Raw genomic sequence first — 13,428 nt, forward strand, 5'->3', positions numbered from 1 at the left:
GAAATGATGTTGAAAGATCCGAAAACAGGACGTCTGGAAACCAGGATTCCAGAGACGAGGGTGGTCCAAGTGACCAGTCGCTGGCATGGCCATTGGCCTAGTTGTAGCCACTGCGGCCCTTGTCCTCCTCATCCTCGCCGTCCTTGTTGTATCCGGAGCGGCCGTAGTTGCGGCACTTGTCCTCCTCGTCCTCGCCGTCCTTGTTGTAGCCGGAGCGGCCGTAGGCAACAGGAACCTGGCTGTAGGTGGTGATGGTGAAGGCGGCCATTGCGAATTAAAGGATGATGACTTTTTGGGGCTGTTTGATGACAGAGAGGTTATCTGGTGGGGAATTGGTAAAGGTTGTCTGGATTGTAGACTTCTGTGACTGGAGAGTAGTGCTTGTGCTGGTTGTCGAAAAAGAGCAGCCTTAAACTCGAGGGATCACGAGTGAATATATACTCGGCCGGGTGGACATTCTGGAAGCACCCGTCGCCCATATCGGGGACCTGCACATTGGTCACGACAACTGTGGTCAGGAGCAAACCTACCTCTTACTGGCATCACTCCGATGTGTCGTCGGCACAGCCCACACCCCACGCGTAGAGGGCCCCCAATAACGAGCCTCATGTCGCGGCCGCCTGAGGTCGGCAAGGATGGAGCCATCTGACATAACCGGACCCTGGTCTGAAGGGTCCCTGCTTCCCAAGCATGGGGGTTGAGCCAAGCCGAGGATGGGTGGGTGGGTGACAAGGGTGCAGGTCTCCTTCAAAGGTGCAAGTGTGATGTACTGGTTGGCGAGATGATTGGTGCAAAAGAGATGACGGCAAGGCATCAACGTGCAATCTGTCAGCATTTCAGCCATTGGAATAGACTTACAACAAATTAATGTGCGTGCCGCTATTGTATGCTGGCTGCGGAAGCTTCCGGGTGCAATTTTCCAGGGCTCTAGAAGCACCACGACAATGCTTTCGTTCAATATACTAATCTGAAAGCGATAAGAGTTGCGATTTGGACTCGGTTGTAGATTATTGCAAGGCGCTGCGTAGCAGGGGGTTTGCAGTGTATCATCAGAGAACGACGACATTCACACAAAGAGGTAGAGAGAGGCAGCATGCACACTCGTCGAAGCGTACAAGCCCATGTGCATGCAAAGTCGAATCGAGACTAGGCGGGATCGCTATATTTGGCGCCTGAGCGGATCAGACAGCAGCCATAGTGTTTTGACAAATTCATCGTCCCGAACGAACAACGATTTGGGATTGGACAAAATCGGGCTGACTGAGTAGACTGACCGGCCCGTTTGGGGGCATAGCCTTCCTGCTGCGCAAAGCTGGTGAGTCTGAGGTGCAGCTGACAGGAGGCGGACCTGACCGAAGCGGGCTGACGGGGAAGTTGAACGGTGGGTGAACATGATGCTGGGGGCCCGCCACGACAGGCACAAACCATGCCCCAGTGGGGATGCCTGTAGCGATCTCGAAGGTCTTCCGTTGTTGATCGAGTCACCTTTCGCTTGTCTGGCTGTCCACCTCACATCCTTGTTGAATATGCCAATGTGGTTGATGCTCGGATCATGTTGTGTTGCTAATTCCTCAATTGCTGGCTTGTTCCCTAGTGCTGCTGAAGCACACCCGTGGCAGCAGTTGAAGCTTTCCTACTAACCGTCTATACAGCGGTTGAGTTCAGATGCAGGTTCCAGGGCCATGACGAAGCGACAACTGGGGGTGGCCACGGGACTGCTTCGGCCGCCCCGGGCAGTGGATGGCTCGAGGACAGGGATTGCCGCCCAGAGGGGGATGGCCTATCGGCTGGAAACGGGCAATGACTGCCACGAGGAGCAATTGCGCAGCCCCCAACCTATTCTTGGTGGGCAAGGGGACAGGCAGGTAGGTCGTGATGGGATGGTGTAGCGACCCGGCTGCCTTGTGGCAGCAATGAACACCGACCCTGTGGTTCTTGTCCAGGCTGGACGGGCCCGGCAGGCTGGTAACTACAGCGACATTGCAGACGTCGGCAGGGCTGCATGCCTCTGCAGCACATCAATGAAGCTTCTTGTTGGAGAAACGTGTTGTTGTCCTGGTACTGACGACAAGACATGCAAAAACCGTTGCTTGGGACCACATTCTCGCGTTCTCCTCGGGAGACTCGTGCAGTAGCCATAAGCGCTGGGCCACAACCACGCCTGCTCAAGCCAGACCAGATATTCGAGCACTTCTGACGGATCCTCGCAGGTTCTCGTGTCTGCTCTCGGCGAGTCCTAAAAATAGCGCCCGGCGCTCGCAGCCTCAGGCACGCAACAGAAGCATCTTCAAAATATGCTGACTGAGCACCCATAGCCAGCATCCTGTCTCGCTTGATAGTCCAGATTCAGCGGCTCCCCACCACGATGCAAGTCCACTCTGGCCAGTTCTCTCTGCGCTGCCGTGACTCCTCAGCGTCCCGCGTCCACCTCGTGGCCCCCTCGGCTCCCACGCCGGTCTCTGTCACACCCCAAGCGGGACTCCGCCTCAGCCCTACGACGTGCGCGGGTCTTTCCAGAAGCGGTGCTTGTGCTTGTCAGCGCCGGCCTCGTCACCCTCGGTGTCCGCGGCCCTTGGCTGAGGTTGGCCAAGGCTATCTTTCACCCTTCTCGGGGTGCAATGACGTCCCTGTCCCCCCAAGCTCAACACCGCGTGGCCCCCGCGCCGCGATGACTCTTGTCGCCCGCATTCTCGTGACTACCTTCAAGCATACGTATATGGCAGCACTTGCATATTGCGCGCCCTGTGATATGATCAGCAACTACGGCCCCCTCTGGGGCTTCGTCAGCCATACCATCACTTGCAGCTGGATGTCCCGCCGTGCCGCACACACCGGAACGTGGCTTGGATTGCGCCATGCTCACCGGCTACGCATCCCAGTGTGGCAGCCTCTCTCGGCCTCTCGCGATATGTGCATGACGAAGCCTTTCCGGGGTATGGTTGTCTTTAGCATTCCAGACGGCGAGCGGCCGAAAAGGCGAGTCTTCTTTCATTCCCATTCACATCCACGTGACCGTGGTATAACTACGCACGATCTATGACCATGACGACATAAGCCCCGGACTTAAGCACCACAAGAAACCGGTATGGGCATGCCATGTTCAGCAAGAGTACTTTCATGCGCTTTCCTACCGGGGTACAGTGATCAGGTGGCTCGGGAAAAAGACCTGCGAGTCCTCAGCTCATCCAATTGGTACACGAGGAACGACAGTTGACATCACTAGGACAGCGCGACATCCGATGTAGTCATATACTACTCTGCAACGCCGCAGGCACTTAGGCAGCACGAATGTGTTTGTTGTCACCTCGAAGCTCGTGGGCATATGGTCAGATTGATTTGAAATTTGATTGACTTCGGCAAATTGCTAGAAGTTGACTCGCGCGCTCCTGTTGGCAATGATAATGTTCGTGTAAGTCCGTTGTGGGTATATCTTTCTTTGACCGCTGTGCCATCTTCCACACATCCATCCCTGAAACGGCCGGTATGGCTTCTTAATCTCTGGTCGGGCTGAGTGGTCTGTTGAAACCACCGACACGATTCATGTACTGGCGGTATTCAGTCTTCTTCTCCTTGCGCACATAGTACGCGTTGTTGCCAGTGACCTTCTTCCCCTTCGTGGTGCCGAAACCGCCAAATCCCATCATGGCAGCCATGTCCATGCCGCCGTCGTCCTCGACAACCTCGTCGTCATCGTCCTCTCCTTCGACCTGCTCTCGATCTTCGTCCATGGCATCATGGTCGTGCTGCCGGCCAGGTGATCGAGACCTCCTCTCCTCCGCGTATGCCGAGTTCCCTCTTGATCTCCTCTCCTGCTCTCGATCGTCATCGATCGAGTCTCGTGCGTCGTGGTCGGCTGCAACCGCACCGTTCTTCGCAGAATGACCGCCCACTTTGATCGACAGAGGCGTGCTGTTGGACGAAGAGTTCTTCCCACTGGCCCGGTCCGACTTAGGGCGCGAAGGCAATGGGGAGTTGTGCTCGCTCCGGCTCGCTTCCTTGACGCCCCGTGGTGGACTGCGAGAACGACGAGGAGGTGGCGAGTGGTTGTGTCTGCTGTGCCGTTCCCGGTCATCCCGGCCGTCGCGATAACGCCCATCATGCCTGCCATCCGCAACTCTGTGGCCCCCCCGTCGATCGTAGTCACGATCCCGATTTCGGTGGTCGCGTCCGGCATCTCGGTCGCGGTCGCGGCGTGGGGAGCGTGACCTGGAGCGGTTGCCATGGTTGTTGTTGTTGTGTCTGCGACTGCTGCTGTAGTCGTCGCCTCCTCCGCGCTCGTTGCGATGTCGGCCGGACGCGCTGTCGCGATCGTGTCTGGCGTGGTTGCTGCGTCTATCGGCTTCGTCCCACATCTGGCTGCTATCGGGGCGGTTGCGCCCACGTCGCGGCTGGTCTGCCATCTCGAAGTCGGCTACAAGGCTCTAGTGCTCTAGTAGTCCTATACTCGGGTGGCAGTATCGTGAAGACGTGCGTGCAGGCAGTGTATGCTTTGGTTGGATGGTGAGGAGGAGTTCTCTTTTGGCCTGTATTGTGTGTTTGCTGAAATGGTGGTAATGCCCTGCCTTTTGAGACCATCAGGCAACGTGATGGCGGCCAGAAAGGCGTGGAATTTCTTCTGCAACTGGCTGGGCCAACTGTGGATCCCATCCCGGCTCGTCATGTCCAGCGCTAACCTGATGGAGAGCAAGCTGGTTGACGGTCCTGAGGCCCCTGGCCCGATTTCCCCACGAGGGGTTTCCTTTGTCTTGGCGGCGGAAGCTGTTGCAGCTTCCCCAAAATGCCCTTAAGTCAAGGTGGCACCTCCATAATACAGAAAGCTCCTCCCGTGCCCTCTGACAAATAGTCCTGGCCTTCTTCGCTTTACAACAGAAGAAATTGTCGCGCAGCTTGGCTGGTTGTAAATCAGCCGCAGAATAGATTCTGCGAAGGCGACTGTATTCGCCTCGTCCAGTTCCTGTCCTTCCAACACTGAGCCAGCAGTCGCACGAGCCACTGTCCTTGCGGCAACGACAATCGACCGACCCCTCCCAACCCTCAGGCACGCGGCGTCGCATTGTCCTACGCTCAATGCTCGACATCAAATCATGTTGCTCCGGTGTTCCCTGACAGCATTGCTGTCCATTGCATCTCTGGCCCCAGGCGCCGTCAAGGCTCAAGACGAGTCCATTCTCACCGCCGAGTATGGCAGACAGAACAACCAGAGCCTGCTATGGGGTCCTTACAGGCCAAACCTCTACTTTGGAGTCAGGCCTCGAGTCCCCAACAGCATTATGGCCGCTCTAATGTGGGCGAAGGTCGACAACTACATGGAGGTCCAAAATGGTGCGTTCATCATTCCCAATTGGCCTGAGGGACCCGACCTGCGTGTGGGGGTCTCGTTAACTGACAATCTTGCGATTGGCAACTAGGCTTCCGGTACACCTGTGAGCAAAACGAAGACATGGCTGGCTACGGCTGGGACGAGTACGATACAAGAAACGGCGGCATACAGACGATCCACGATACTCAAAACAAGATTGACATCACCACCTCCTTTGTCAAGATTCCCGGCGGTGCTCACGGCGGCAGCTGGGCCGTACGAATCAAAGGCGAGCCACGCGATGATGCAGGATCGGATCTGAAGACATCCATTTTCTTCTATGTGACCTCGGAACCCGTTGGCAACGTCCTAGAGGTCGTGGCGGACGGCGAGCATACTGGTTTTGCTGGAGATGTGACAATCAAAGGTCAGCATGCCCAGCTCGGGACATTTCAAATGGTGGTAACCGAAGGCAAGGGCGGTCATCCGACAAGCAACCACGCTACCTCCAGTGAGCGACCCCTGGATAAGACTATTGTCAGCACTCTCGAGCTCCCGCAGGAGCACCTCTGGCAGGGCAAACAGGTCATCTTTGCTCAGCTCAAAGCCGGTGTCGACCAGATCATCAAAGATTACGGCCAGGACAACGCACCCCCACCGTGGCAAACGTACATGATGCGCAACAATCCGGGCTCCGGCAACGTCCAGATTGTGCAGAAAGTCTTCGAAGGTGCCTTTGAGTTCGACGTCCTCTTTACTAGTGGCTCGGCTAGCGAGGACGTCACAAGCGAGGATTTGACGGCCGAAATCGAGAGGAACTCCGCTTCGTTCCATGAGAAGTTCATAGAGATTTTCGCCCCTCAGACTCCGTTCAAGGGCGATAAGTACAGCACGTTTGGGAAAAGCATGCTGTCCAACTTGGCCGGTGGCATCGGTTATTTCTACGGAAATCAGATCGTCGACCGATCCTACGCTTCAGAATACGAGGAGGAGAACGAAGGTTTCTGGGAAGAGGCGGCGGAAGCACGCGCGCGGAACCGCCAGATCGAGGAGGGCCCGTACGAGTTGTTCACCAGCATCCCATCTCGTCCCTTCTTTCCTCGAGGATTCCTTTGGGATGAGGGCTTCCACTTGATGCCTATTGCCGAATGGGACATGGATCTTGCGCTCGAGGTCGTCAAGAGCTGGTACAACCTCATGGACGAGGACGGATGGATCGCTCGTGAGCAGATTCTCGGTGCCGAGGCGCGCAGCAAGGTTCCACCAGAGTTCCAGGTGCAATACCCGCACTATGCGAACCCGCCTACCCTTTTTCTGGTCCTGGAGGGCTTCCTGGAAAAGCTCGCCCGATCCAACGGGAGCATGCCCGCGGGCCAGGAGAAATTGTTGCATGAGAGCACCTTTTCGAATGCGCACTTGACCAATCCGGAGCTGGGCACCCAATACCTGCATAATCTGTACCCGCTGCTCCGACGCCAGTTCCTTTGGTTTAAGTCGACCCAGTTCGGCGATATCAAATCATATGACCGCGAGGCTTTCTCGACCAAAGAAGCCTACAGGTGGCGTGGTCGTACTGTACCGCACATCCTGACCAGTGGTCTGGACGACTACCCTCGCGCACAGACACCCCACCCTGGTGAGCTTCATGTCGATTTGATGTCCTGGGTTGGCCTAATGGCCAAGGTCCTACTCAAGATTGCTGGTGTCGTGGGAGCAAGCGAGGACGTCTACGAGTACTCCAAGGTTCTCAATGCCATTGAGCACAACCTGAAGGATCTTCACTGGTCGGAGAAGGACGGTGCATACTGCGACGCCACTATTGACGATTTTGAGGAGCATGTACTAGTCTGCCACAAGGGCTATATCAGCCTTTTCCCTTTCATTCTGGGCCTTCTCAAGCCGGACGACCCGACCCTAGGCAAGACCGTGGACCTCCTCAGCGACCCTGAAGAGCTGTGGAGTCCTTATGGCATCCGCAGTCTGAGCAAGAAAGACGAGTTCTACGAGACTGCCGAGAACTACTGGCGCAGTCCCGTCTGGATCAACATCAACTTCCTTGCTCTGCAGCAATTGCTTGTAAGTTTCGCACTGATCACGGTCGTCTCCCGAGGCGGAACGCTAATGTAAAGTCCCGTCGCAGAATGTCGCACAACAAGAAGGGCCCTTCCAGGCCAAGGCTAAGAAGACATACACGAGTCTGCGCAAGAATCTCGTTGAGAACATCTACGACAACTGGAAGACGACGGGCTTTGCATGGGAGCAGTACAATCCGGACACGGGCAAGGGTCAGCGTACCCAGCACTTTACAGGCTGGACGAGCCTGGTTGTCAAGATCATGGCTATGCCCGACCTTGATTCAGATGCCGATAACCATGTTCGCGATGAGCTGTAGAGGCTGCAGTGCAGCAAGTGGATTGCGAGGCAAATTCCCTGGGCAATCCCATGGCTCAGTTGAACCATAGATAGAGCAATCCCCGAAAGCAGCCACAATCGCAAGGCTTTGAGGGAGCATCCAGTGTTATTTCCGTGGTGGGCCGATCGGAGTGGGCGAGTCGGATGTGCATTGCCGGGCGCGACTCTTTGTCAATCTTGAAATGATGCCAATGTTGGACATCGTGAACAACAACAGCAGGGCCTGCCGATCTGTGGAAACCAGGGCTGCCAAGGCACAAGGCCAACCATGTGCCGAGTCCCGTGTGGGGCATGCGCTAAAGGATCGTAAAAACGGGGGTGCCGGCGACCCAGCCACTGGGCCTGGCTGCGCCTGGACTGGTGCTCTGCCTGCGTCTGCGTAAGGCTGTCCAGGGTGGATTACGTCATGGAGCAGTTTGGGTGCTTGTGACAGGAATATGCAGTCATGAAGTGGAGAGAGAGCTTGCTCGTGTGGTGTCGCCCAGAGACCAGCCAATGTAAAACGCGTGGAGGCCGCTGTTGGCTCGACCGTTGGACAAGATCCCCACGTCCCTTTTCTCCCTTCTCTGGAAATCTGCAAGGCTGCGAATCTCACACACTGATTCACTGCCAATCACCACCGGCTGAACAACATTTGACACTCAGCTTTGCTGAATCGAACGACACATCTGCAACGGCCGCAACCAGCTTGTCAGCGTCCCCCCGCACCAGCACCGCCAGAGATTCTGCGACAAACGGAGTCCCAGACGAGCATACCTCTCTCTCCCCCCTCTGTGCAAGCGAGCGCAAACAACAAAAACCATCAATCTCAACCATGGGTGCCGCGTCCGCAGTCATTCTGGTGCTCATCACCATCCTCTGTAAGTAGCCACCGGCCCCGCATGCGCGCGCGCGCGCGCGTGTGCATGTGCCATTGTATGACCTAGATCCCGCTGACATGCGCTCTGCTCCTTCCCCCCCTCCTTCGCTGTAGTCCCTCCCGTAGGCGTCTTCATGGTCGCCGGCTGTGGTGCTGACTTGTGCGTCAACATTTGTCTCACATTGCTTGGGTAAGTCATTTTCCCTGGGGGCTCCCTATCAGAGGGTCACGGGTGGGTGGGTGTGTGTATATGTGTGTGGCTAGCTGCGCGCGGCGATACGTCCATATTTGCATATGGGAATTCCTCCCCGTGTCATTTTGCTCCGCTGGCCATTTTTGCATATATTCCGAGCCAGATCCGGTGTATATGCCCACACACAATATGGAAAATGGAGAAATCAAAAGTGTGTTCCCTAACAGACATGGGCTCTCGCAGATACTTGCCAGGCCACATCCACGCATTCTACATAGAGTATGTCTACTATGACCGCAGGGAGCAGGCGCGCGAGGGCCGCTTCGCCGCGAGTCGCGCTCCAGGCGTGTACTCGGACCGTGTCCAGACTGGCGGCCAGGGCTACGGCACGATGAATCCTGCTCCTCCTACTGGACACCATGGCGGCGGTCCTGCGGCTCCCGCATACAACTAGGTTCACCTTTGGAGAATGGAAGGGCATACGGGGATGTGGGGGTGGGAGAAGAGCTCGGAAAATCGCTCCTTGAGGAGGGTGATCTTCGTGAACGAAGGGTGGTGTCGTTCTCGTCGAGGGTTATAAGGGACATATCATATGCCAGGGGCGGAGTGGAGTAATGGATCGTGCTGGGTTACTTCTTGCAGTTCACGCCTTACAAGGTCATGATTCTCGGAGAAGGACAAAGCCCTCGAGAGATTTAATTAAATTGATGTCTTTGAACAAGCCTTCATGCACATCTCGATCGTCTTGAGCTGCAAGATCACGACAGAACTGCAGCTGCCCGGAGAACGCGTCAGCAAGGGTGTACCCGCAGCATCGTCTTGCTTGTCCCTTGCTACCTCCTCAACGTAGCTCTTCCCTCTGCGGCTTGTTTAAGGAAGAGGCGTCTGTGCCTGCAGTCTTCTCAACGTACGTGCTGCTGAGCGAGATCTGCCGGATGGTTCGGCGGATGCGTTCCTCTTTGTGGCTGTTAACGGCTAGCTTTTCCCACAGCACATGGACGCTGCAGCAGTAGTTGCATTGGCTCTTTTGGGCTGGCTAGTCCCAGTCTGCCGGAGCGTTCCAGACGATATCCAGCTTCTATTATATGCCACCCTGAGAGCTTGCCATGGAGGGGAAGAGGGGACGCATGCAACGAGGAGCCCCCTCTACGCTCAAGAGGAACCACGAGTGCTGCTGGCCCATGCAGCTCGAAACCCGGCCGGATGCTGGTTGGCGCATGCACGCATGTAGTGTATGCATGCAGGAAAAAAAAAGAGAGACCGCCCAGCAAATGGGAATAGTCGTCCTGTCCTGTCCTCTGGCAAGAGACCCCGCCTTTTCGACCAATCCCACAGAGACACAACAGCACTCTGTTGCAGGGACACGCTTTGGACTTTTGTGCCATTCTGCGTGGCGCGTCAATGCGGACTCTGGGACTCCAAAGCGTTCGGTGTTGGGTTTTTCTGGCTGGCTGGTCACATTTGCGTATCGGTCGAGCTCGTGCTTCATTTGCGCTGTCTCGTTTCCACGTTGCGACACACACACACACACACACACACATGCCAGGACATCACGCCCAGGGTGCTCACTTAGAGGACAGTGGTTGTGCAGAGGGCATGTTCTGCATGCAGGAGTGCAGGAGTCGTGTGGGTCGTCGACGCACCGTATCTATCACCTTCCCAAGCTGAGTGGAAGCAGCGCCTTGCAGGGCCGGCTGCTGGCCATCTCTCCCTGGTGTCCATTGATTTCTGTGACTGGTCGAAAAGTCGATGCCGTGGCGGCTGCTGCTGCACGACGGGCGACCTTTTGTGTGGGTGACCAAATCAGAGGGTGCCAGCTCAGTGCATGCAAGCAGCAGCAGCAGCAGCAGGTGGTCTAGATACAGAAACAGCCCCCCTGCAAGCAGGTGCGGCCTCGGAGTCCAGTCCCCCCGCCCGGCAGCCACGTTAGCGCTGCTGCTCGCCCGTCGCTCCTTCCCCATCGTGTCGGGCGGGGATCGCCGCAAACTGGAGCTGCTTGCCTGCCGTCGCCATGTGGATTCGTCCCTTCAGGGCCCCCGTTTTCCAATTCCCCATCTCAGACTTTTCCGCAACCACCATCCTTCCTGCCTGCCTTCCCTGCTGCATCTCGACTCGGCGCACGCTCACTCTGGCAGTGACTGGTCAATCCCTCGAGTGTCTCAGCAGCCGCAGGCCGCAGATCGTGCAGCGCAACGAACAGCAGTCGTTGGCATCTGCGACACCGCTCGAATCCGACGCAGGGTTGATGGTCCCAGCTCCTCTTGCGTCCTCCGCCACCTCGCCAGAGACGAGACACGCAACTTGCACCGCATTGCCCCGGCCTGGCGCCTCTCTGCATTACCTCGCCTGCGTGTTCGGTGCGATAGATTCCACGTAGGCCCCCGGCCTGCATCTCTGCTGCACCTACAACCGCCCCCGTCGGCCGCGCTGGCCGTGCATACACGTCTGGCATCTTGCTTCGCCCCGTCATCCGTCGTTCCTCCCGCTACTCCCCACAGCTGAGATCTATATCCAGCATCATGTCGACCCTGCTCCCGTCAGCGCCGGCGCCAGACTTGTTGTTGGCCAGTCACGCCACGCCTTCGTCGATCCGCACCCGTGCTGCTACCACGACATCGGCCGTGCCCGCAGCCGCCACGCCCGCGCCGTCGGTGCCCAGAACGACGTCCCATACCCGCAGTGTCTCTGGAAGCCGTCGAGAATCACTGCCCTTTGTCTTCCGGCCGCCGCTCCACTCAAACACGTCCTCGACCTCGCTAGTCCCCAGCACAGCTGAGGGCCGGCCAATCCCTCTCGACAACTCCACCGCGGCTCATCGGACCAGCGCATTGCGTGAGCTCAACCGCAGCCAGCCGTCTTCGAGACATCGGTATACGAGGAGCGCCGGCGCCCCCCCGAGCGTAAACAGCACGACGACTGGAACATACTCTCAGCCTGTCCTGGTCCGGACATATTCCGGACCGCCCCCGTCGTCTTCCTCCTCACGACCAGCCAGTCGCAGAGCACCGCTGTCCAGCATCTCCATCACCTCGAGCGTCACCAATTGGCGGCCTGGGAGGGCAGGGGCTGTTGTGAACATGGCACGATCTGTCAAGGGAAAGAGCAGGCCGCTGAAGCCGTCGAAAGCGGGGCTGGATGATGCCAAGCTGCCACCGCTCGAGGCATTCACTTTCAAGAGCATCATGACGGAGATGCAGCAGGATATTGGTGCCGATCTGGACAGGATAGCAGAGATCTGCGCTCGATCGAGATATTCGCTCAGCAACCAGTACGAAGTCCATGTCGCTCCTCACGGCTCAGGCACGAGCTTCGCGGCCTCGGAAACGCGATCGTCGCAGCAGCGTGGGAGCAATGCCGGTCCAACATTACAGGCCATTACTAGTGACGATGAACAGAGCTCAAGCACTAGACACCGCAGGCGCAAAGGCACGCAGCGTCGGAGAAGTGCTGCATATGGCACGCTCGAGACTATCATGAGCTCGAGCAGGTCGTCGGATGAGGACAGGAGCAAGAAGAAGCCAGCTGCCGAGCTTGCAGAGGAGGTTCGGGGCCGTGCTGGAACGCAGGACTCGAACAGCAGCGGAAGTGCTCAGGATGGCAGTGGTGCCACCAATCTATCAAGCGAGGAGCAGGCGCAAGCGCAGAGGAGGTCAATGCGCCGCAAGTCGTCGTCTTTTGCGGCGGTCGTGATGGACAACACACGCACTAGTCAGGGCGCTCTCGATGCCACCTCACCTCGATCGTCTGGGACAGCCCTAATTAGTGAGCCTGCAAGGCCTGAGACGTCGCGGAATCACCTTGAGATCAGGACGTCTGCAGAGGACACTGCGGGAATGGTAGCCTTCGGCTCGACAGAGTCGCAACAGCAGCAGCAGCAACAGCAGCGAGCTGCCCATGAGACAACTCCGGCGCAGCCCTCTCGAGCAGTTGTGTCGGCCTCCATGGCATCTGCAGCGATTTCGACCCCCGATAGGCCTGGTGAGCCCAGTGCACGATCGAGCCTGTTTTCAGGACTGAGCTCGTGGATTCCCTGGAGGGCCGGTGCCGGAACAAATGCCAACCCAGTGAGAGCTGTTACTGAAGTTGCCACTACTGACCCCAAAAGCGGACATCGTAGTAGTGGCCAGTCCAAGAGCTATGCTGAGGGTACCCTACGGGAGCTTCTCAAGACGGCGGAATCCTCGACCTTACCCGTGCCCGGGGGCTCGTCTGGAACCGCGGACCATAAAGGCAAAGGTGTCGAGCATGTCCTGTGAAGGTAGACCGAGAGAAACAAATGCCATATGTATATTGATCGGGCAGGAGTTAAAAAAGGGAATGTTGGAAATTTAATCAAAGTGGTCTTTATATCCTACTTGACACTATGCTCTCCACACACACTGAGTCCAGCCCGTGAAGAAGCTGCACCGCACGGTATCTTTGCCCGCATAGAACCTCCTAATCTCGCAATGATTACAGACCATGAACCACACCGCGGTCTGCCAGTTTGCGGAGGCATTTCCCAGCGGAATGTGTGTCTGCTCTCGCCGAGGGCGAGCACATGCAGTGCACATAAATGTCTGGGAACCCACCACTCGAGCAATAACTTTTGAATTTGGATTACTGTCTAGGATTGAAATGGCACCTTTACTAAGAGGCCGCCCCCGCACATGAATAAGTGAAGAT

At 57.0% G+C, this 13,428-nt stretch overlaps 5 protein-coding genes across 5 annotated transcripts; 3 read left to right on the forward strand and 2 right to left on the reverse strand.

The window, feature by feature from the left end:
• Window positions 1-97: 97 nt before the first annotated feature.
• B0I36DRAFT_361543 (uncharacterized protein) lies at window positions 98-479 on the reverse strand (the record flags this gene model as incomplete). Its single annotated transcript, XM_046158496.1, has 2 exons — window positions 98-239; window positions 442-479. The coding sequence occupies 2 exons, from the start codon at window positions 477-479 to the stop codon at window positions 98-100; spliced, it is 180 nt and encodes a 59-aa protein (XP_046013605.1).
• A 2,813-nt stretch (window positions 480-3,292) lies between these two features.
• Window positions 3,293-4,628, reverse strand: B0I36DRAFT_320013 (uncharacterized protein). The gene has a single exon (XM_046153493.1). It carries the CDS (start codon window positions 4,398-4,400, stop codon window positions 3,492-3,494), a length of 909 nt encoding a protein of 302 aa, XP_046013606.1. The 5' UTR covers window positions 4,401-4,628; the 3' UTR covers window positions 3,293-3,491.
• A 171-nt stretch (window positions 4,629-4,799) lies between these two features.
• Window positions 4,800-7,855, forward strand: B0I36DRAFT_421673 (glycoside hydrolase). The gene is made up of 3 exons (XM_046162190.1): window positions 4,800-5,322; window positions 5,409-7,375; window positions 7,440-7,855. Exons 1-3 carry the CDS (start codon window positions 5,085-5,087, stop codon window positions 7,689-7,691), a joined length of 2,457 nt encoding a protein of 818 aa, XP_046013607.1. The 5' UTR covers window positions 4,800-5,084; the 3' UTR covers window positions 7,692-7,855.
• A 331-nt stretch (window positions 7,856-8,186) lies between these two features.
• On the forward strand, window positions 8,187-9,487 carry B0I36DRAFT_320018 (uncharacterized protein). The gene is made up of 3 exons (XM_046153494.1): window positions 8,187-8,571; window positions 8,685-8,760; window positions 9,007-9,487. The coding sequence occupies exons 1-3, from the start codon at window positions 8,526-8,528 to the stop codon at window positions 9,215-9,217; spliced, it is 333 nt and encodes a 110-aa protein (XP_046013608.1). The 5' UTR covers window positions 8,187-8,525; the 3' UTR covers window positions 9,218-9,487.
• A 1,333-nt stretch (window positions 9,488-10,820) lies between these two features.
• On the forward strand, window positions 10,821-13,117 carry B0I36DRAFT_320022 (uncharacterized protein). Its single transcript, XM_046153495.1, has one exon. The coding sequence runs from the start codon at window positions 11,283-11,285 to the stop codon at window positions 13,017-13,019; it is 1,737 nt and encodes a 578-aa protein (XP_046013609.1). The 5' UTR covers window positions 10,821-11,282; the 3' UTR covers window positions 13,020-13,117.
• The last annotated feature ends 311 nt before the right edge of the window (window positions 13,118-13,428 follow it).

The sequence above is a fragment of the Microdochium trichocladiopsis genome (genome assembly GCF_020744255.1).
Source record: "Microdochium trichocladiopsis strain MPI-CAGE-CH-0230 chromosome Unknown B0I36scaffold_4, whole genome shotgun sequence".
Classification (NCBI taxonomy): Eukaryota; Fungi; Ascomycota; class Sordariomycetes; order Xylariales; family Microdochiaceae; genus Microdochium; species Microdochium trichocladiopsis.

Excerpts from the sequence above, each read along its gene's own strand:
- B0I36DRAFT_320018 (XM_046153494.1), top strand. The coding sequence starts at position 8,526 with ATGGGTGCCGCGTCCGCAGTCATTCTGGTGCTCATCACCATCCTCT. Across the intron at positions 8,572-8,684 it reads GGTGCTCATCACCATCCTCT|TCCCTCCCGTAGGCGTCTTC; the intron begins GTAAGTAGCCAC and ends CCTTCGCTGTAG. Across the intron at positions 8,761-9,006 it reads ATTTGTCTCACATTGCTTGG|ATACTTGCCAGGCCACATCC; the intron begins GTAAGTCATTTT and ends GGGCTCTCGCAG.
- B0I36DRAFT_320022 (XM_046153495.1), top strand. The coding sequence starts at position 11,283 with ATGTCGACCCTGCTCCCGTCAGCGCCGGCGCCAGACTTGTTGTTGGCC.
- B0I36DRAFT_320013 (XM_046153493.1), bottom strand. The coding sequence starts at position 4,400 with ATGGCAGACCAGCCGCGACGTGGGCGCAACCGCCCCGATAGCAGCCAG.
- B0I36DRAFT_421673 (XM_046162190.1), top strand. The coding sequence starts at position 5,085 with ATGTTGCTCCGGTGTTCCCTGACAGCATTGCTGTCCATTGCATCTCTG. Across the intron at positions 5,323-5,408 it reads CTACATGGAGGTCCAAAATG|GCTTCCGGTACACCTGTGAG; the intron begins GTGCGTTCATCA and ends ATTGGCAACTAG. Across the intron at positions 7,376-7,439 it reads TTGCTCTGCAGCAATTGCTT|AATGTCGCACAACAAGAAGG; the intron begins GTAAGTTTCGCA and ends GTCCCGTCGCAG.